We start from the raw sequence: 21,530 nt of genomic DNA, 5'->3' as shown, positions 1-21,530 counted from the left end.
TGTATATATATTTACTGCATACGCAATCACTGTTGCATAGGATAATAACAATAGACAAGTAGGATGGCTAGTTGGGGTAGTGAGAGACTTTCACTTGAAGATATACTAGTTTGGGTAAAATTATCAAAATGTTACTTTAGAGACATTCGGTGTTTTTCATAATTTTGCCAGGTGAATGTGTTTCAAGTCCTTTATATATTATTTTAACACATTATTACAAGTTAAAATATGTAAGGAGATACCAACAGTGGTTAGTATTCTCCTTGTTCTCGCTTAAATTCCAAACTAGAATTTTTATTCTTTTTGCAAAGTTGAGATTACATTACATTCATTACTTTTTCTCCTTTTCCCTCATGCTGTAAATATTTTTTTAAACTTGCTTTATTTCACAGTGTGTCAAGAACATATCTCAGTAAGTAGATCTGACTGGATCTAACACATTCTTTTTAAGAGCCATATAAAATTCCATAATATAATATATATGGTTTATTCAATCATTCCTTTCCTGATGGACTTCCAGATTATTTCTAGTGCTGCAATAAACTTTTTTACCAGGGGATTAAAAGAGCCCAGTTAAGCATCACCCTATGCATTCAGACTCTCTTCCCAGTGTCTCTAAGTCACCGGCACATTCTGTCGGGAAGATCAGAAAGCTCCCTGTCCCAACAGCCCTGTGGGTCTGGGCTGGGCAAACTATCCATCTTGTGGTGGAGCCTGACATCCTGGTCACTCAGCATCAGTGACAGGCTCTGAAAGGAAGATGGTGCCTAATATGAGTTTGGAAAAGGACCAAGGAAAGCTCTGGAGTAAAGTAACCTGTTGCTTGACCTCCCTGCATATCCAGTTTTGTTTTGATTTTAAAATGGTAATTAATGTGTATAATGTTGACAAACTTTTTGGCTTGTGATGGTCTTGTTTTCTAACACCAATCGACAAAAAAGGACTCATTTAGAAAGCCTATGCCAGAAATAATAGTAGAAAGGAAAAAGCAAAAACTTTCAAGATAGGAGCCAATAGCAAAGAAAAAAATTGGAGCCCAGAATGTCTTCTTCCATGTTGATGGCCCACTCGACAGGCCACCTTTTGGAAGTTTTCTGTCAATATGCAAATTCTAACTCAGTACTCCTTTGACAAATCCCATTTTGCTAAACATAAAATATATACCATTCAAGTATTTTAAAGAGTATATCTTAATATTCTTATATCTATTGTTATCTTCAGTTTTACGATTTTGGACTGTCAGGACAGTAATAATCAGGGTATTCGTGGAACTTCTCCTCCAAGCTTAGCATAGTTACCTTCTTTGCAATTACACAGGAAGATCCTTCACAGAAATAAACACTTCATCATGGCCATGGCTTTTGATGTAATGTTAATTGGCTGGGGACAGAATGGGGGCCTGCAAATGGGGTCTGTTTCCAAACTGGTGTCAAGTACTCCTCACGAGCTATAGAGAAGCGATCTCTAATTGAAATTTGTGTGTCATGGGGAGTAGTGCGAGGGGCTCACAGATAACCAAACATTCAAGCCAGAGAGGAATACCTATGAAAAGACAGGGAATCTCCTTCTTTTTCACACACACATATATATACAGTTGACCTTAAACAACATGGAGGTTGGAACACCGACTTCCATACAGCCAAAAACCTGTGTATAACTTTACAATCCAACCTCTATATCTGCAGTTCCCCATCTCTAGATTTAACCAACTGTGGATTGTGTAGCCCTGTAGTACACGTTAATTGAAAAAAATCCACATATAAGTGGGCTTGTGCAGTTTAAACTGGTGTCATTCAAGGGTTAACTGTATATATTTTTTTCTATTTAAAAAGTAACGAAGGGCAGAATCTGAAGTAGCTGTTGTTTGGCTGTCTGTATGTATCACCAGGATTTAGAAAGACAGTTTTGTGGTAATGCATGTCATCTTGCTTTCAGAGTGAACTGAAACTGGATTTGCATCCTTGTGTACTAGGTTAGCAGTTGTTCAACTTAAAATAAGTCACTTAACCTTTCTGAGCCCCAGTTACCACATCCATATAGTGAGGGTTATTTCTCACTGCCTCACAAGGATTATTGGGAGGTTTATCTGAGATAACAGATATGAAAGTGTTCATGTAGTATTGAATAAATTCTGGTTTCCCTTTTAAAAAACTCAAGAGGTCTTTCAATAGGAAGATGTTTCTTGTTAGGACTAAGGGGGATACATAGGAGGTGGTGGTGTAAATAAAGCTTAGAGAGAAATGAGCAGTGATGCTGGTAATCAAACATATGGTTTTGTAGTTACAAAGAGTTTCCATGTTCTTTATCTCATTTGTTCTTCACTAGAGTTCTGTGGATCAGTCAGGCTAATGTTTATATCCATTATATAGGGGAGGAACTGTGACTCGGAGAAATTAACCAATGTCACCTTGCAAGCCTGTCATGGAGTGTTCTTTTTGACTAATAGTCCAGTGCTCTTTACTTTATGTTGTCAATACCAGACAATTGGCAAATACTCAACAGCTAGAAGTCCAAAATTATGTCTGAAAATCTAGCATTGTTCTCAAATTGTCCATGATTCCTGGAAAGATGAGACCATCTGGGGAAGTAGCCTAGACTCGACTCCTGAGGCCCACACTAAGCTTGATGTGCATTTCTTGGTTGCTGTGGACCAAAGACATTGTGTTTCTAACATCAAATGCACCATACTTTGTGACTGTTTCACTTCATGTTTAGCATTTCCTGAATTGCAGTTAACTGATTGGAAAGGGCTCCCTTCTAACTGAGGTGAAAAGTTTGGTTTGCTTCGTGTAGGCCAAGGTTCGTATATTTCAGCCTTCAAGTATCACAAATGAGTATCTCCATCTCTTGGTTGATACTCAGCACATTCTGTGTTATGATGTTATCTATCCTTGTATGTAAACCTTTTTTCTCCCCTTGGAGAGTACAAGTCCCCTAAAAGAGGAGAATAAATCATTCCTCTGTACTCTCAAGGCCCAGCTGAGAGCCTAGCATTTAATGGGTTCTCAAAAAAAAAAAAAAAAAAAAAAGAAAATTTGCTGCTGCTTTTGAGATACTCTTCAGTGTTGACTTCGTAGGAAAGATTCATTAGAAAACGTCATATAAAAGAGAGGGCTAGGGCTTCCCTGGTGGCGCAGCGGTTGGGAGTCCGCCTGCCGATGCAGAGGACACGGGTTCGTGCCCCGGTCCGGGAAGATCCCACATGCTGCGGAGCGGCTGGGCCCGTGAGCCATGGCCGCTGAGCCTGCGCGTCCGGAGCCTGTGCTCCGCGACGGGAGAGGCCACAACAGTGAGAGGCCCGCGTACCGCAAAAAAAATAAATAAATAAAAGAGAGGGCTAGTCTTAGAATAAGCAATGTCTGCTACCTCCCTCGCTGTATAGTGAATGGTCTCTTGAGAATTCTTTCATAGAGAGAGACAATTGCTAGGAACATAAAGGGTGCTTAGAAAAGCACTAGTTATTACCGTGTCCACTTGAAGGCAAGAAAAGGTAACACAGGTTCTACTCTCCCAAACACAGACATGAGTCTGTTGAAAATTAGGTCTGAGACTAGAGCAGATAGAAATACACAGCTGCCACTGGGTAAAAAGCCTTTGAGATAAAGTTGAATTTCTTATTTCTAAAGAGTAAGAAAAAAGTGTGTTTTGTTTGGTCCTTACAAATTATAGTGATTTGGTTTCAGCCTAAGCAAGCACTACAAGCAAATCCTGGCAGGCAGAGTCTCCACAGGAGTGGCCAAGCAAGTCAGTCTGCATTTCCTTCCAAGCCCTCGTTTGGCTGATGCATCCATAGAAAAGCAGAATCAAAGGCAAGAGATGACTGCACCCGAAAGCATCCAAACGGTTCCTTTGGCTCTGAGGTTATTTATAGCAATCTGGCTCACACTGAGGCCTTCCTGCTTTATTCAGCGAGTGTCCAAAAGTGCAAACAGAAGCCCCAGGACCTTAGCATAGACATAGATGCAGGGTACGATCAATGATTAGATATTCAAAGCTTCCATGTTGTTGATGTAGCCATGCCTTTTAACCCCCAGCAGTGTGAACGTGGACCTTGGACTAGGCTCATCCTCTTCTTCACGTGCACATTCTATTTGTAGATGTTGCTATGAGGACAGATTCATCAAAAATGACGGATGTGGAGCCTATGGTCAACAATTTTGCATCATCAGCAAGGGCAGGCCGCCGGAATGCTCTACCAGACATCCAGGGTTCAGCTGCCACGGGTGGAACCTCGGAGTTGCCCCTCAAACCGGAAGTCCTCTCCGTGAAGGAAGGTAACACTCAAAATCCTCTTAAAATCAGCAACATTTCTCTCTTCTTCATCCTTCCCTCTGGAACAGTCTCCCCTTTAACTAGTTAAGCTTGTTTACTAAAGCTTCTCAGCTTTTGTTTAAAGCTAAGTAAATTTTTTTTCAGCCTTTCTAAAAGTGGACTTTTCCTCTTATTATCTCCTAGATTAAATGTGGAAACTGAACATTTATTTATTTGTTGGATGTGTGTAGTTATGCACAGTCCTAATGATTGGGAATACAAAGGTGAACCAATATAATCCATTCCTTCAAACAGCTTACAGAATTTCCTGAGACGTTCTAAGGAATAAAGTAATTTTTCTTCTGCCATCCATTGGCAAATCATTTTGGAAGCTTCTGCTTCACTGTATTATTCTACAAGCTCTTCTATTTCTCATAGCTAAGAATAGGTTTATTATCAACTAGAGACGGGAACTTTAAAAGTTGATCATTCTTTAATCAGTAGAAAAAGTTGAATTCAGAAAAAACGAGAGCTATCAAACCAATGAAGGAAAATCTTGGGTCTTTTACCCTGTTGCTTACATACAGTTCATAAAGCTTCCAGCGTTTAGTCTTGTGAAAATAAATATAATAACACTTACAGTAAAGTGTTAAGAGTCCCTTCACTTAAAAACATTCAAATAGCTTAAAGAGAGTTTTAGTACCAAGTCATTACCAACATACCTGTGCTTTGTACCCCATTTTAGACTTCAAAGTGGACTCCAGTGTGTGTGTAGAAATTTATTACTGGTGGCAATGAGGCAAGAGAGAGCTGGAAGCTTCTGCACCTCTACCCTATTCATGTGAGCCCTAGAAGAGGGCTCTTAGTTCTTTGCCTCAGGAGGTGACTTTCTACCTGGTAAAATTACAAGTGTTCCTGGTATGATCTTTATGAAATACTTATATCCTTGTTAGGCCAGGGACTGTGGCTAGACCTTGGAGTCCCATGGTTACCTCACCTTTTTCTAAAAATCATTGTACGTATCATAAAGGGTACTAAAGTAATAGTAAAAAAGTATACACGTAAACTATCATAAGATAAAAGAAAAGATGGAGGAAATGAAAGAAGAAGAATAAAAATATGTGTAATGTTTTGGGCCTTTTAAGTTAAAAAATGTAATCTGATTATCAGGGCATGATATTGCTGTTGAAGAGCCTTCTCAACTAGCGAGGTCGAGAAAATAAGTTACTTGTTCATGTAACAGGCCTAATTAAAGTTGATAGTCCCTACACACACACACAAAACCTTAATGCTTATTGACATTATTTAGTTAAGCAAAAGAGAACAAATACACTGTAAGAAAGTTAGTAGTGTCTTCATTTTATTTTGTTCACTGAAGAGACCATTATCTGAAAGAATATTGTTTCTATTTTTATATTTTTCTTTAAATCATTTTGAAATAAAGTTGAAGGTATTAACTAAGAAACTCAAAATGTTAAAAAGTGAATCAACATAGTAACACCGGATGTTAAAGAATACACAAAAAGGAAGTAAGTTTATGTCGGTAGATGGCATAGACAATGTGTCACTAACAAAGCTATACATAAATAGCTTTAAGGTCTATCTTCTTTTTTTTATTAGCTAAGTACAGACATTAAGGATTTAAAATGAATAGCTTTCAATTGCTAATAGCAAAAATCTAGGGTCTGTCTCAGACATTATGATTTCAGTGTTTTAGTCATTTAAAAATAGAAATTCTGGGACAGATCTGCAAGTTTCCCTCAGATCAATCCTCTTTCATTTTTGTTTTTTGATATTCTTAAGTGGGAAGAAATCTAGGATCGCAGACATCCTGCATCCTGTGTGAAATTAACCTGCCTGAAATCTTCCTAGTTTATAATCCATCTTAATCTATCCCTTACAAATTGATAACCATGGTAGGGAGGACGATGATGCCCTGTAACACATCAGCAAGAGGTGACAGAGGGTGGCAGCATAGGAAACTGTAAATGTCACAAGGGGCCTTTCTTACCTCCCACCATCACTAACTATTCATTTGATCCACCATTCAACTTAGTGCCAAGTGCTAGGCACCATTCTAAAAACCGGCCATATAGTAGTGAATAAGACAGACATAAACTCTTACTGTTATGCATCTTATATTCCAGTGGGAGAGTTAGAGTGTAAACAAATAAATATGTAAGTCAACGGTGATATGTTCTATCAGAATGAAATAGGATGCTGCGTTAGAGAGTTACTGGGTGGCTACTTTAGACTGAGAAATTCCAGATGTCCTAAGTGAAATCTGAATGGCAGCAGTAGGTTTTGAATAACAACTGAATGGTCCAGGCACAGGAGAATCAGAGGGAAGAGCATTCTTTGCAGAAGGAGCAGCTTGTAAAAAGCTCTTAGAGTGGAACAAGGTGGACGTGTCAAGAAGCATAAAATCTGGCCACCACGGCTCGGAGGCAGCGGGTAAGAGGGAGAGTGGTAGAGGTGACACTGCAGAGGAGGCAAGGACTAGATCTCTTAGGGCTTCAGAAACCTGGATGAATAAAGAGGATATTATTCTAAATATGAGGGTTTTCAGCAGGGGAGTGATGTTCCTGTTTGAATATCCACTTTGTTATGTGGAGAATGGATTGTAGAAGAGAAACAATGGATATAGTTGAGTTAGGAGGTGCAATCCCCATTAGGAAATGTTTTGGGGCCAAATTAAACATTCAGACTCATAAGACCACAGACTCATAAGACCACATCTGGTGCCAGTCTGCTCAGAAGTATACAGGTTTAGAAACACAGCAGGTCAGAAGGGCTGCATTACACCATCTCCTTCTGTGGAAGTCCTTGCAGCGATCCACATAAGCTGTCCTGGGGACCAGTCTCTATGCACCTTCACCCCACCCCTCACTGAGAACTCAGGTGCAAGGGGACAAGATCTGCACCAAAGGGGGCAACAGGCTAGAAGCCCCATGTCCCGTGGGGGCTAATACTTTGTAACAAGTCCTTGGACACTGCTTCCTAACTTCTCTGCAAGGGACATGCTCAGTTATAAGTGTCATGGCATTTACAGAATCCCAGTGCTATGGTTTCCTACCAGGTATTTACAGTTATCGTATAGTTTCTCTCAGGACAGTTGTACTTTACCATTTGGGTCATTTTTACCATACGCTTAGTAACCAGGCTGACATTCCACCTGAATCCGGTTCCCAGGGTAACAGAGCCAGAAAATTAACCCCAAGTCAAATTTGTCCTTAGAGAAGGATAAAGGAGGCAGTGAAGATGGAGGAAGGTGGGTGGATTGGGGATATATTTTACAGGCAGAATTCACAGGACTTGCTGATGAATTGGAGGTGGTGGAGGTGACTACAAGTAATAAAGAAGAGAAATGGAGGATAATTCCTGGAGCAGCAGGGTAGATGGTGATGCCATATACTGAGAAGGGCCAGCATGGAAGAAAAGCAATTTTGAGGGTTAGAGGAGTGATATCTGCTTCCTGCATATTCCATCTAAGAGGCCTGTGAGACATCCAAATGCTGTCAGCCCTACTTTCAAAATTGGTTCAGAAATCTGCCATTTTCTCCTTCAAAGATCTAGTCTCTTGGTTCCTCTCCAACCCCATTTTCCATCCTTTTTTTCTCTGCACGGTCCCAGTTGAAGTTCTTCCTGCACGTTGCTGCCTCTGACCTTGACGTTTTCTCCTCTTGGAATGCTCTTCTCCCTGCTACCCAACTAGCGAACTCTCTCACCCGCTCAGGTCTTTACTCACATGACCCCCTTCTCAGTGAGGCGTTCCCAGCCAACCCTATCTAAAATTGCAACCTCCAGGCCCCGAGACTTCTTGACAATTCCTGATCTTTAATGTCCTCTGTAGCACTTCTCACTTCCCACATGCCACTCATTTTACTTATTTTAGTTCTTGTCCATATTCCTCACGAGAAGTTCCCTGAGAGCTGGAATGTATGTTTGTTTGGTTTTTTTTTTTTTTTTTCACTGCTTGGTACATAGTGCTTGAAAGTTGGAGAACTGAATGGTCTATCAGATTTCTTTTCAAAGATGCCATTGATGATTTTGGCAGGACCCATTTTGCGGAAGTAGTAGAAACAATGGTTTTGTTTTAAAATGATGACAGCAAAAGATATAATATATTTTAAAGGATAAAAGAAAAGCCAGTAAGTGGAGGAATTGCAGTGGAAAGAAGGCCTTCGTTAGTTTGAAGATGGTAGTGACTTGAGGAAATGACGGAGCCAGGAGAAAGAGCAAAAGTCAGGTGAAATGCAGGGATTAGAGATGATCTTGAGAGTGCTGTTGAGGCAGAAATGGATAAGATCCTGGCTTGTGAAGAAATTAGACCTGGACAGTAGGAGCAGCACCAAGGCCAGCTACAAGGGTGCGCTGGGTGGGCAGCTGCGCAGGGCCTCGGGCTCATAACAGGCTCGCCCTTGGTTTTGTTCTACTGTTGCTGCCTTGAAATTTTCCATATTTTTTGAATAAGGGGTGCTGTGTTTTCACTTTGCACTAGGTTCCAACAACTCATGTAGTCAGTCCTGAGGAGCACATCTTCCATTGTAACATGGGCAGAAGGAAAAAGTCGAGACGGCAGGGGATTTTAGAGGTTTGGTGGCAGAAAGTCGAGCTTGTGTGATCTGATTGTTTGACTTTTTTTTCCTGGGAGTAGAAAGTGCGATTAAGTCCTAAGAGCAAAGGAGATAAAAAGTGCAAGGAAGCTAGAGAGTGTGATCCAACATCGAGAGATGGGGAAGGGCAGGGTCAGTCAGTCTGCATCCAAACTGTGGCTCTGTCACTTACTAGCTCGGTGACTTTGGGCAAGTCATTTAACCTGTTTATGCTTCAGTAAACTAATCTATAAATGGAGATTGTAATAATAATACCTTTGAAGATCGCCTGGCGCATAAGTCTGGAGAATAGGAGAGAAAGGTAACTAAGAGACAGACCCATATCTCTTTCCTTTGTGTAGTTTCTACATCTGCACTGACGGCAAGGTATGTCCTAATCAAGTAGAAAATGACTAGGATGCATAAAGGAAAAACCAGCTGTTTTATTCCAATATAATACAAAGTAGATTTCAGTATATTCTCTATATGATGGAAAATTATTTGTTTTTTTAGATGTGAAAAAGAAAGATAAAGAAACAGCACAAGACCAATTGGAAAAGCCCAAAGATGAAGGAAAATGAAGGCTCATTACCTATCAAAAGTGCTGAATTTCTGCACCTTGAAAGACTTAGTGGCTCTGCTTTCCTGAGACGTTTGATCTGGTAGTAACTATGGTAACATTGCTGCCCTAAGCAACGTGTGTGTACTAGATAATTTTGTTGTGACACTGCTCACTTGGATTGCAACCGTGATGTCCAGTGTAGGTTATTAAAAGGCAGATTACTACCGAATTGCACCCAAGAGAGAGGTTAAGAATGCATGGTCACTTAAATACACATCATTGTCAATAAACCCAACAAACTCCAACGTTCTGTTTTGGATTTCTTTAGCCAGATATATTTTTAATTCCATTTTTATGGTGATGGGTAAACCACTTCTTGGTAAATAGGAGCCAAACACTATTAATTTAAAACTTCATGGGGTTTGTAGGAAATTGTGGTTTTGGTGAGAAAGAATGATAGAATAGTAAAAAATGCATCAGTAAAAGTATGTTTGTTTTTATCCAAAAATGCACCCTTTTTTTCTCAAACCTTACAAAGATTTGGAAAAGTAGTAAAATTTGACAACTCAGACATCTCTAGGAAGTTTTTGTTTGATGTATTTTGCTTCTAGTCTCTGCATACTGATTTTTCATGTGGACTCTTAAAATGGAAAATTTGTGATGAGTAGTTTATATGGAATATGCCTATTAAATGAATCTCGCGATCTTCCTTAACTTCAGTGTGTGTGTGTGTGTGTGCGCATATATTTTTCTTTAATGTGAATTACACAAAACACTTTACTAGTTGCTTTATACTGTCCTTTCTTATTGTTAGGGCTTTTCTGTATGTGACTTGTTTCTAAAATAATTTCCTCAGGAATGCAGACATTAATTTTTATACCTTTCCTAAACTAGCTAACATAATAGTAAGCACTTAAGTATTTAGTGAATGGTATAGGTAGAAATAGCAAAATACTTGCTTTTAATATTTATTTAAGTATATATTTTAAAAGGAATGAAACCAAAACCAAAGCTTTAGTAAATTTTGATTTATTAGACATTTTAGGAAAATCATAGAATTCTGAATTTTTAAAGAAAATCTTACTAATGAATTTATTTTTATTTTCAGATATATATGCATGCCATATTTTATTTGATTGTTGATTTAGGCCGTGTCTGTATACAGTAATCAAATAAACTCTTTCACTATTAAAGAAACTTCTTACTGACACAAGGCTTCTTCATTTTCTCTCCTATAGTATAACAGGTGAAAAACAGTGACACATTTTAGCAAGGGAAGTTAATAGTCTTTGCGATATAAAACACCTCCTGCTTCTCACTTCATTGACAAACTTTATCTTTAAATCTGAGAATACACCAAAGGGGTAGATTTCAAAAAATCTTGTTATAAGTTCTTAAACATAAATTTTTCTTTAAAAAATAATCAAAAGTAATATTTTGGGTGTAGTACTAATTTAACATTCAATAAAATCTTATAGCCATTAAAATTAGGTTTCTGGAAGTTATTTAATGACATGATATTATATAATCAGTATAAAGAGTTAGGGTAGAGTTTTCGAGTTTGGGGGGGAGTAGCAATTTTGCCTTCTGGAGGACATTTGGTAACATCTGGAGACATTTCTGGCTGCCACTAGTAGGGAGGGGGCCAGGGAGAGAAGGTGCTACTGGCATCTAGTTGGCAGAGCCAGGGGTGCTGCTAAGCGTCCTTCAGTCCTGCAGGGCAGACCTTCACAGCGAAGAACTATCTAGCTACGAGTGTCAGTAGCGCTGAGGCTGAAAAACCCAGGAATAGAGTGAAACTGTCAAGCATGTGGATTTTGGATTCAGATGACCTGGGTTTGAATTCTAGCTCTGCTACTCATTAGCTGTATGATCTTGGGCAATTTATACCATGTCTCTAAGTTTTATCCTCTTGGAATAGTATTAATAATAGTACATACTTTATAGGGTGAGTGGAAGTAGTAAATGCGATAGAATATGTAAGACACTTGGCTAATGTGTCAAAGAATGGCAAAGAATAATTATTCAATAAATATTAGCTATCATCATCATTGTTTTTATTCTAGATGCTTTTGCCATTATTTTCTGGTAGTGGAGATGGTGGGCAGCTGTATTTGTTAACTTGGCCATCTTCTGCCTTCCTCTGTGATTTCACAAACATCCCCAATCTCAGGGCTGGGAGAAGACACTCTGATGGAAATTGACAATTCATGGTAATTACCACATTAGTGCCTATTCAATCATGCTAATGAGCTGTTGACAGGTGATGAGTATTACCTTTTAACAACGAGTCACCTCCCTAGTGTTTTATGACAGTTACTGACACAGAATTTTGATTCAGTATTTAAATGAGTGGTAACGTGTTCCATGAAAATGTAGAAGAGAAAAAGTAACATCTTGAGTCATAGTATTTATGTCTCACTTGGAAGATATTTATCTCTCATTTAGAAGACCAGAAATGAAGCCATGTCCCTCCTCATCGTTGCTAGTAATGACATATATTCTTTTTTGTGTGTGTGTGGTATGAAGGCCTCTCACTGTTGTGGCCTCTCCCGTTGCGGAGCACAGGCTCCGGACGTGCAGGCTCAGCGGCCGTGGCTCACGGGCCCAGCCGCTCCGTGGCATGTGGGATCTTCCCGGACTGGGACACGAACCCGTGTCCCCTGCATCGGCAGGCGGACTCTCAACCACTGCGCCACCAGGGAAGCCCGTATGACATATATTCTTAATCATGTATATCCTGAATCACTTTTTCATCACAACACACATAAATGTCTCATTTTATACATGTAATATTTTGTATTACACAAGGTATCAGGCTTGTTGAATATTTGCCAACAAAAGGATTTTTTGGCTGAGAAAGGAATACAGACAAAGAAGAATGAGAGGTCAGTAGTACTTTAAAGACAAAATTGAATTTGCCAACCAACTTAAAAAAAATCAACCTCTTTTAGAGAACCTATAGTATTTTGTCGTAGCAAGTAGCCACTTTCAACAAAGCCCCTAGTTGGGGCTCATTAAAGAAAGTCTTCATGCTCATTTTTGCTGTTGTCTTTTTACAAGCCACATGCTTTAGTCAATAGCTATAAAGTCTTAATACTGTCAGAGAAACCGGGACAAAAGGGGGCAATAGAACTATAAAGGGACTATATGGAAACTTGACTCTATACATAGGAGGAGAAAGAGCAAAAACCATTCTGTGTCATGTGCCCAGAGATTTTGTGTGTGTGTGATCTGGACTGGAAAGGCTTGAACCTTCTCAGAATGTGAGTGGCTGCAGGGAGAGGCATCCTCTTTGCAAGAGGAAACACTGCATTAGCTTTCAGTTTTGCCTGCTCAGATGGCTTGGGCAGCTTGGGCAGATGATGGTGGGGAGAGAGAAAAAAAGAACAGAGAGAGAGAACAAGAGGAAGAATTACTGAAGCATACTAGCCTGTTGCCTTATCTGTGGAACCTGACACCTCAAGTTCAAATTACAGCTCTGCCATTTGCGCTCATGACTTGGGTTATTTTACTCTCTGTGCTTCAGCTTCTTCACTGTATAAAATGGTGAATTATTATGAGAATTAAATGAGTGAATACTGGTAAATTGCTAAGGAAAGTACCTGATACATAACAAAAGCTTATTATTAGTTATTATCATTATTAATTGCATGAGCATAAAGGGTGGTGGAGACTTCAAGGTGAACGCCCTAGGAGGTCTGTTGAGTCTTTCTGTGTTATTCACCAAGGTAGATTTTTCTGCTGTTCCTTCACTCTTTTCTTCCCATGAGCAGTACCTCCTTAGCTAAAACTAGGACTGATTTATCAGAATGCACTCCAGTTTTTTCCAGAGTTACTCTTTCTTTTTTTTTTTTTTTTTTTTTTTTTGCGTACGCGGGCCTCTCACTGTTGTGGCCTCTCCCGTTGCGGAGCACAGGCTCCGGAGGCGCAGGCTCAGTGGCCATGGCTCACGGGCCCAGCCGCTCCGCGGCATGTGGGATCCTCCCGGACCGGGGCACGAACCCGGTTCCCCTGCATCGGCAGGCGGACTCTCAACCACTGCGTCACCAGGGAAGCCCCCAGAGTTACTCTTGATGACTCTCAGAACATCGAAAATCTGCAGCTATTTAAAAATGGAAGCATTGGCTCAAACAAAGGGCTAGAGAATGTATTGTTGCTCCCTGTTAAAATCCTAGAACAGATTGCTCATTGAGTACACAGTAATAGGAAAAATTATTATTATAGCCGTACTTTGAGTGTCTGGTGATTACTAAGCACCCTAGTAGATGCTTTTGAAGCTTCATAATAATAATCGTACAAAATGGTTGTTAATGTTTCTCATTTTACAGATGAAGAAAATGGATTCAGGGAGTGCCTTTGGGAATTCACTCAAGTAAGAAAATGGCAACAGTGGTCTGGGATAGGGCTCTCAGAACCAGGATATGCACTGCCTCTACTGCTGTAAATGGCCCCTTTGCCTCAGACCGTCCCATCCACAACTCTTATTAAATTTGTCTGAATTCCACTTAGGATTCCTAAGAAAATTGAAAAGTTGTACACAGGCAGAAGACATTGATATCTTAGCACGACCAATTTTATTTATTTGTTTGGCATGTATTTATTCAGTCACTCCTTCATTCATATTTTACCTTATTCCAGAAAAGATGTTATAGGGCAAGCACAATTACCATTTAATTTGCTATTAACTTGGGAGACCCTGAAGGAAAGGAAAATTGGTGAGGTGCCTATGGCTCTGTAGGGTGGGAGGAAGTACCCGGAAATGAGGCGAAGGGGATAAAGTGGAACTGAAAATAAGAGGTGCACCATGCTCACACTTGATTCATTTCATGTTCGTGCTGGGGCTGGTCATGATTGTGAAAAGGGCACACTGACATTCTGTAGGAGACACAAAAATAATCTGGCATGAACTAACTATAAGTATCTTAAAAGTAGGGCCACATAGGTGAATGAAATGACTTCCCTTGTTCCATGTAGATGCAATTCAGAGGCTGAATAATATTTGGCAGTATTCATGGCAGAGAAGCCCCCAAAGTGCTAGATGGGGATGGGGATGGCTACAGAGGTCTTGGGAACCATTCTTCTCAGAGCTAGAAACTAGGAAAAAACTTTTGCCCCAACTTAGAGTGTATGGAATTGACTTCAGCAGCTCTGTGAAGGCTCTCGTGGTGTTTTAGATACATTAGATATTCAAAATTCTTGTTTTATAATAAAATTTTCACCTAAATTGGATTTCTGTTAGTGGAAGGGATTTGCTTTTTAAATCTTCCCTTTCTTTGATATTAGAATATTGTCTATAGAAATAAGGAAAAAAAGCAGAGAGCTATCAGTCAAGAAATGTGGATTTGGTTCTAGGATTTTAACTTAAATTTAACCTAAATTGACTGTAGGCCTCTAGGGAAATTATTTTCGTTTTTTAATTTTCGGTTTTCGGAATTACTCAAAATCGACACTAGGTGGAGCCAGCATCACATCTCTTATGAATTTAACAAAAGTCAAATTAATCAGGTTTCCTAAGGTTTTCAATTTGTTTTGTTTTGTTTTGTTTTACCAATTCTGCTACTTGTATTGCTCAGGATTGTTGCAAAAATAAAGTAAACCAACAGCAGCAAACAAAACCCACAGTGTTTTAAACACGATTTTTTTCTAAGAGACAGTTTAGAACGGAAATTATAATAAAAAGTGTGCTAATCCCTGGCTGATTGTTTAGGACACCTTATGCTCTTAGATACCAAAAGAGGGTGCTATAATACATTTAAAAAATGCGCTTCTTAGGAATAAAAAAACCACAACTTTTTCTTCTATGCAACAAAGAGTTCCTTTTTTCTGTATAACAGGGTTGACTGGATTTCTTTCTTTTTAAAATTTAAGATAGCTATGCACAGATGCTTTATTCATTAAAATAAAATAAAAAACAGTTCTCAATTCTCTACAATCTTAGATTAAAAATTGACCTTTTTTTTTTTTCAAGTTAAAAGCACTGTTTTCAATTGTGACTTTGAGACTTTGAAAAGCCCCTAGCAGTAAATGGTATGTGAATGTGTGGCTATATTTTTGATTTAATTCAAAATATCTTCTGTCACTTAACAGTTTCCCCCTCCACTTAGGAGAAAGGTGGGTCTCATGAAAACCAAATGAGGATTATCCTAGTGATTATTCCTGGTCTTCCAAGTGCAGGAAGGGAAATAGGGGAAACTTTCCCCACAAATCCCTCTGTCTGTTGTGTGGGAAAGTTGGGTGCACAAAGGAGATGCTGGCCAAATAGTCTTGGCAAGGAACCCGCTGGGGTAAGAGACCCTGAGCACAGCTTCTTGATATCCCTGGAGTGTTTTCACTGGACGCGAAGTTCCCCATTCAGTGATGGGCCACCTGTGGGTGAAGAGGGAGGAGAAGGGACAGATAATGCAGGAACAGCTAACACTTAATATGCATTAAAGACTGTGCCCAGTGCTTTTTTTTTTTTTTGCAGTACACGGGCCTCTCACTGTTGTGGCCTCTCCCGTTGCGGAGCACAGGCTCCGGAGGCACAGGCTCCAGAGGCGCAGGCTCAGCGGCCATGGCTCACGGGCCCAGCCGCTCCACGGCATGTGGGATCTTCCCGGACCGGGGCACAAACCCGTGTCCCCTGCATCGGCAGGCGGACTCTCAACCACTGCACCACCAGGGAAGCCCTGTGCCCAGTGCTTTATGTGAGTCTGTTTAATTCTAACCGTAGCCCTACATGTGAAAAAACAGGCCTGGAGGAGTTGTTGCCCAAGGTCACACTAGCCTAAGGTTTCAGAACAGGCCTCCCCAGGATAAGCCACTTTGGCATGTAAATTATTTTGAGCTAAAGACCATGGAGACCCTATGGGTTCAAGAGGAATTACTGCCCCTCCCTTAACTCCCTAAAAGGATTTAAGTTGGGGATTTTTCTGAGAAAAAGAGTTATTACCAGAGATAACTTTTATCTAAGTGGCCCCATCTATATGGCAGGGCAAACATCTTATCCAACATCTGCTCTTCCTCGTATGTCATGTGAATGACCTTCCTCTCCTTGGAAGCCCCAGGCCCCAATCCCATTCCCTAGCTCGGGATGGCATATAAACCTCATCTTACCTTCCTGTCTCTGACCCTCTCATGTACGTGGAGTTCTGTACTTAATGAAATTTAATTTGATTTTCTCCTGTTAACGTCTCACGTCAAGTTAATTCTTAGACCAACCAGAAGAATGTAGAAGGGTAGAGGAGGTTTTCTTCCTCTCTGACACTAATAAATGGCAAAGCCAAGTTTCAAACCAAAACAGGTTGAATCTAGAATCTGTGCTTTTACGTATAACTTATATCATCTCCCCAAATGAGAATGCTTAAACAGCGATCACTATATGCCAGACACTGTTACTGTTCTAAGTGTCTTACCCATATTAACTCTTTTAATTCTCACAACCCCATGATATAGGTATTATTGTCCCTGTTTTATAGTTGAGGAAACAGGCACAGATTAGTTAAAAGGTTAAAATGATGATTGAAGTTGAGGGTGTGCTCAAAGACAAGACTTAAAACCACTCAGTCAGCATACTTAGCTGGTGCAGAATTCAGCTCTGAACCTCTTCCCCCTTTCCTTTTCCTTGGGGTTCTCTTACTTCCATCGATGTTGCCCCTTCCAGGCTGCTCCCCGCCCCCAGCCTGCCACACTGCCTCTTTTTGGTGGCTTTGGTTTAATCATGGGGATGAGCTTCTCTTCGTGCCTCTTGTCACTCCTTGGATTTAAAACAAATATGACACTAAATGTAGAGAACAAGAAACACTAACTTCCTCTACACTGAATGTAGCCCACCTGCTTCCCAGCTCCCGCCTTCCCTACACGGACGCCGTCTTCCTACCAGGCTCCCACAGCCAAGATGGCCTTGGGTCTCCTCCTCTAATCTTTATCCTCCCTCCTGGTAATTAAATGAATGGTCCCATTCTTCCAGTGTGAACGCCTGCTTCCCTGCAGCAATGGTTGCTTAGGTGTTTGGCCAGTAGATAGTATAAAGGAGGAGGGTGAGGCGGGGCAAATTGCTCCATCAGAGCGCATAGACCCATAGAAAAAGAGGTTCTTTTCCATTCACAGATTTTTTTTTTTTTCAAATACAAGCGATCTTTATTTCTTGGACTTTAGCTTTCTTATTTGTAGAATAAAGTTATTGAAAAGTCTTTTAAATAATTCTAATTCTGATAACCTCTGATTTTTGGACTCAAGAGGTATTTTGAGAGAATAAAACTGTCAGCAGTAGTGGCATTTATATTTTGCAGTAGTGGCATTTATATTTTAACTTACAAATTCATATTTTGTTTTGTTTTTAATTTTTTCTGTGCTGTTTATTTCAGTTTTCTGGCTGAGAAGAGACAGACTGGCCGTTGTGTGTGCAGTCTTCACAACTGCATACTCAACAAATGATTGATAATATAAATTATCAGCAATAAGTGAAGGAATGATCAGAATTTCTATAGCAAGTAATGCCATATAAAACTTTCACGTAATTTAATTCGGTTGAGTGGCTTCCAAAGCTGTCCTCACCCTCCCCTCACTGCTCCTTCGAGATAGAGACATAAGCAGCTCCACATCGACACATGTCCTGGTACATTACACGTCACGCTAAATAAGGAGCCACCCCATCTGAGTGGCTGGCGACCATAAGGACGTTCCTCTCCCTTTCTTAAGACTTTCACCCTTCTAAATAATCTCCCTGTACCTCCTCACCCAACCTGATCCCTATTCTTAGATGTCTCTGGACTTGACCACATTTGACGTCTTTTGGCAACAGTGGTCAAAAGAGAGAGGATGGAAAACCATCAGTGGCTGCCTTTCTGGGTGCTCTTGTAGAGGATCTACTGCCTCCCCGAATGAAGAGCGTGTTTCAGATGTGACCAAAGGCTGAGAGGAGGCGAAGTGCACATGTCCTATTTGGAGAGAAATGGGCCAGTGTGGTTGGCACTGAGGTACACAAAGAAGTAGTGGGATGTATGGCAAATAAGATGAGAAATGAGATTCAGAGTGCATTCTAGAGACTTGGGAAAGGCATCTGGACCTTATCCTATAGGCAACAGGAAAAAAATATATATGTTTTTTGAGTAGTGAACCAATGCAATGAAACTATCAAACTCCTTTATCTTCTTAAGTAATATAAATAAAAATAGTTTACACTTTATGCTCAGTCAATAAATGGGAAATGGGTAGCAACTAACCCAAACTGGCCGACTCTGTCAAAAAAAATCTTTATATCAGAGAAAAGGACCTAGATGCTGCAAGAAGCTTCAGTTCGTACAATGCCAGCTCAGCCTTCACACATCCCCTCCCGGTACAGGTGATGTATTTCTTGCATATCTAATTTACCTTAGCTAGTAATCTGCTAACACAAGCAATCTCTCCTCTTTGCCCTTTCTCTTTGTTTTTGGCGTTAAGAAATTTCATTTCAAATGCCCTCAGTCTTCAGAGAAAGCAGGTGGATGTAGAAATTAGAGTCTGAACCCCTCTTGTCTCTGTCACTAAGTCTTCTGCACTTTCATAAGCTGGGGCCACAACCATGCTCTGGTAGCATAAGAGAGTAGAATTTCCAAATCCACGAAAGGCCTATGAGGATTTTCTAAAACGGAACGAAACAGTAACCAGACAACTTTAAAGGCAAGTATTTGTTTTGAACTCTTTCCTAAAGGAAAGTTAGCTAATTAATGGAAGAGAAAAGAATAAGAGAAAAGCAAGAGGAGAAGAATAAATACTAAAGATAATGAATAAAGAGAAATGTGAGGAGGAATGGATATTGGAAAATAAGGGGAACAAATTAGGCAGTTCTAGAAAAATAGAGAGAAAAATTATATTACTGCAGGGTTTTCACCAAATGGTTGCCTAGGAAACACATAGGAATGGGTCTCTCTTTACTGAGTAAGTATTGAAGAACACACCGAATTTAGAGTCTGTTGGCTCTACCAGTATCAACTGGAAAACAAACACGTTTCAGACATATTAGTTATGAGCTGATATTAGTTATGAGCATATTAGTTATGCTCATTAGTTATGAGCACCATATTTTCCATATTATGCTTTTCTGCGAAAAGAAATGGTTGACTTCAACAATTTTGGAAGGTAATAGGAGAGGAACAGTAAAATTGAAACACAGGCATGGTGAGATTTTTTTAAATATAAATGTATTTATTTATTTATTTTTGGCTGCTTTGGGTCTTCATTGCTGCACGTGGGCTTTCTCTAGTTGCAGTGAGCGGGGGCTACTCTTCGTTGTGTTGCGCGAGCTTCTCATTGTGGTGGCTTCTCTTGTTGTGGAGCACGGGCTCTAGGCGCACGGGCCCAGCAGTTGTGGCTCGCAGGCTCTAGAGCGCAGGCTCCATAGTTGTGGTGCACGGGCTTAGTTGCTCTGCGGCATGTGGGATCTTTCCAGACCAGGGCTTGAACCCGTGTCCCCTGCGTTGGCAGGCGGATTCTTAACCACTGCGTCACCAGGGAAGTCCCGTGGTGAGATTTTTGAGAAGCCAGATTAGTCTAGGATGGCACAATAGTATGTGTAACATCGAGTAACAAACTGTGGAAAAAGTAAATTAGGAAGCAGCTGTGAGCCCATTTGGCAATGTGAGGTTATCTTTGCAGTTTGCCGAGTATGCTGTTGAAAAACATTTTTCCACTGTAAAGAGCTTGGTACACCTGAGGTCATGTAGTATAGAGTCAAAAATTTTTTTTCACATTACAAAGCAGTGTTTTACCTTCCATTAAAATGCAGCTCCTATTATCACTGTCACAAAGAACCAAAACATTAAACAATGCTTTACTGCTCCTGTTTGAATTTGTCTTTCCTATAACTTACTCTACTTTCCAGAAAATATTAATATTACATTGTTATATATAAACCCATTTCTACAATCTGTCCTCTTGTATTTTGAGGGCTGAATTCTCGGTTTTGTATATGCGTGTGGGGTGTGCACATGTGTGTGGGGTGTGTGTGTGTGTTTGGAGTAGTGTGGGAGGGAGCAGGTGGCAACAGGAGTGAGAGGGATTGCCTTCCATGATTCACAACGTCTCTCTTTTTTTTTTTTTCCGCGGTACGCGGGCCTCTCACTGTTGTGGCCTCTCCCATTGCGGAGCACAGGCTCCGGACGCGCAGGCTCAGTGGCTATGGCTCATGGGCTTATGTGGGATCCTCCCGGACCGGGGCACGAACCCATGCCCCCTGCATCGGCAGGCGGACTCCCAACCACCGCGCCACCAGGGAAGCCCACAACGTCTCTTTTTGATAAACAAAAACAGGACTTAAGAGTGTGAGAATTTTTGCTGTTGTTTGGAAACATACCTTGCTTGTGTCACCCTATTTTTCCTTCACACGAACACAAGTTATCTATGAGGGAAAATTCCAAAATCATATTCTATCTTGTGGGATAGAATAAACTCTAAATCATAAATATTTATGCTTATAGACAACAAATTGGAAAAGCTTAGCATAAAGCAAAAAAATTATCTTTTGCTTTTGGCAAATGTTTGGACTTCCTCCTTGGAATTCATTTTGTCAATTATTTATCCCTCCTTTCTTTCATCTAGCATAGAAAAAAAGTAAATCTAGAAGTTCACAGCAGGACTGGAAGCAAAGTAAATGTAATACTCAGCCTTTGGCCACCTATCTGGATCAAGGTCAAGATTTTTTCCAAAATAGGAATGAGGGAGAGAAAGCCAAGAAAATCATGGTGGCTTTTTGCTTTAATTGTATTTATTTATTCCTGGATCTAGGTAGAAAATAGAAAATGAGAAAAAAAGTCAGGTATATATTACATATCTCTGCATATTTTATATCACTTAAACATAACTTATATATGTATGTATACTTTTTTTAGTTCTTTTTATGTTTTAGTTGAGCAAGATAGCCACACATTTTAATTGTAAGTAAATCTTACAAAAGAGTAAAATGTAATTCATTAATGATAGTAATAAAACAGTTTGGAAAGTTCTGGTCAAATTAGGTATTATAATATTAATATAGTATATACTTTGCTTCCCAGGCTATACTCAGAGATTAGCAATTAGCTGAGTGTGTGACTTTGATTCTCCTCAAATATTACATGAAGGAATTAGCTTAGATGCTCTTCTAAAAATTCTATTTTGAAAAA

At 40.0% G+C, this 21,530-nt stretch overlaps 1 protein-coding gene across 4 annotated transcripts in view; it reads left to right on the top strand.

Moving 5' to 3' along the window:
• Positions 1-10,347, top strand: part of PKIB (cAMP-dependent protein kinase inhibitor beta) — a 102,776-nt gene extending 92,429 nt beyond the window's left edge. For all 4 annotated transcript variants that reach the window (XM_060167432.1, XM_060167431.1, XM_060167433.1 and 1 more), the window contains 2 exons: positions 4,098-4,274; positions 9,360-10,347. In XM_060167432.1, coding sequence (XP_060023415.1) covers positions 4,106-4,274; positions 9,360-9,427 — 237 coding nt within the window. In that variant the 5' untranslated portion in view covers positions 4,098-4,105 and the 3' untranslated portion in view covers positions 9,428-10,347. The remainder of the gene's footprint in view (positions 1-4,097; positions 4,275-9,359) is intronic.
• Positions 10,348-21,530: the final 11,183 nt, after the last annotated feature.

The sequence above is a fragment of the Lagenorhynchus albirostris genome, chromosome 12 (assembly GCF_949774975.1).
Source record: "Lagenorhynchus albirostris chromosome 12, mLagAlb1.1, whole genome shotgun sequence".
Classification (NCBI taxonomy): domain Eukaryota; kingdom Metazoa; phylum Chordata; class Mammalia; order Artiodactyla; family Delphinidae; genus Lagenorhynchus; species Lagenorhynchus albirostris.
Note: the sequence above shows the minus strand (reverse complement) of the source record. Positions and strands in the feature narration are given on the sequence as shown.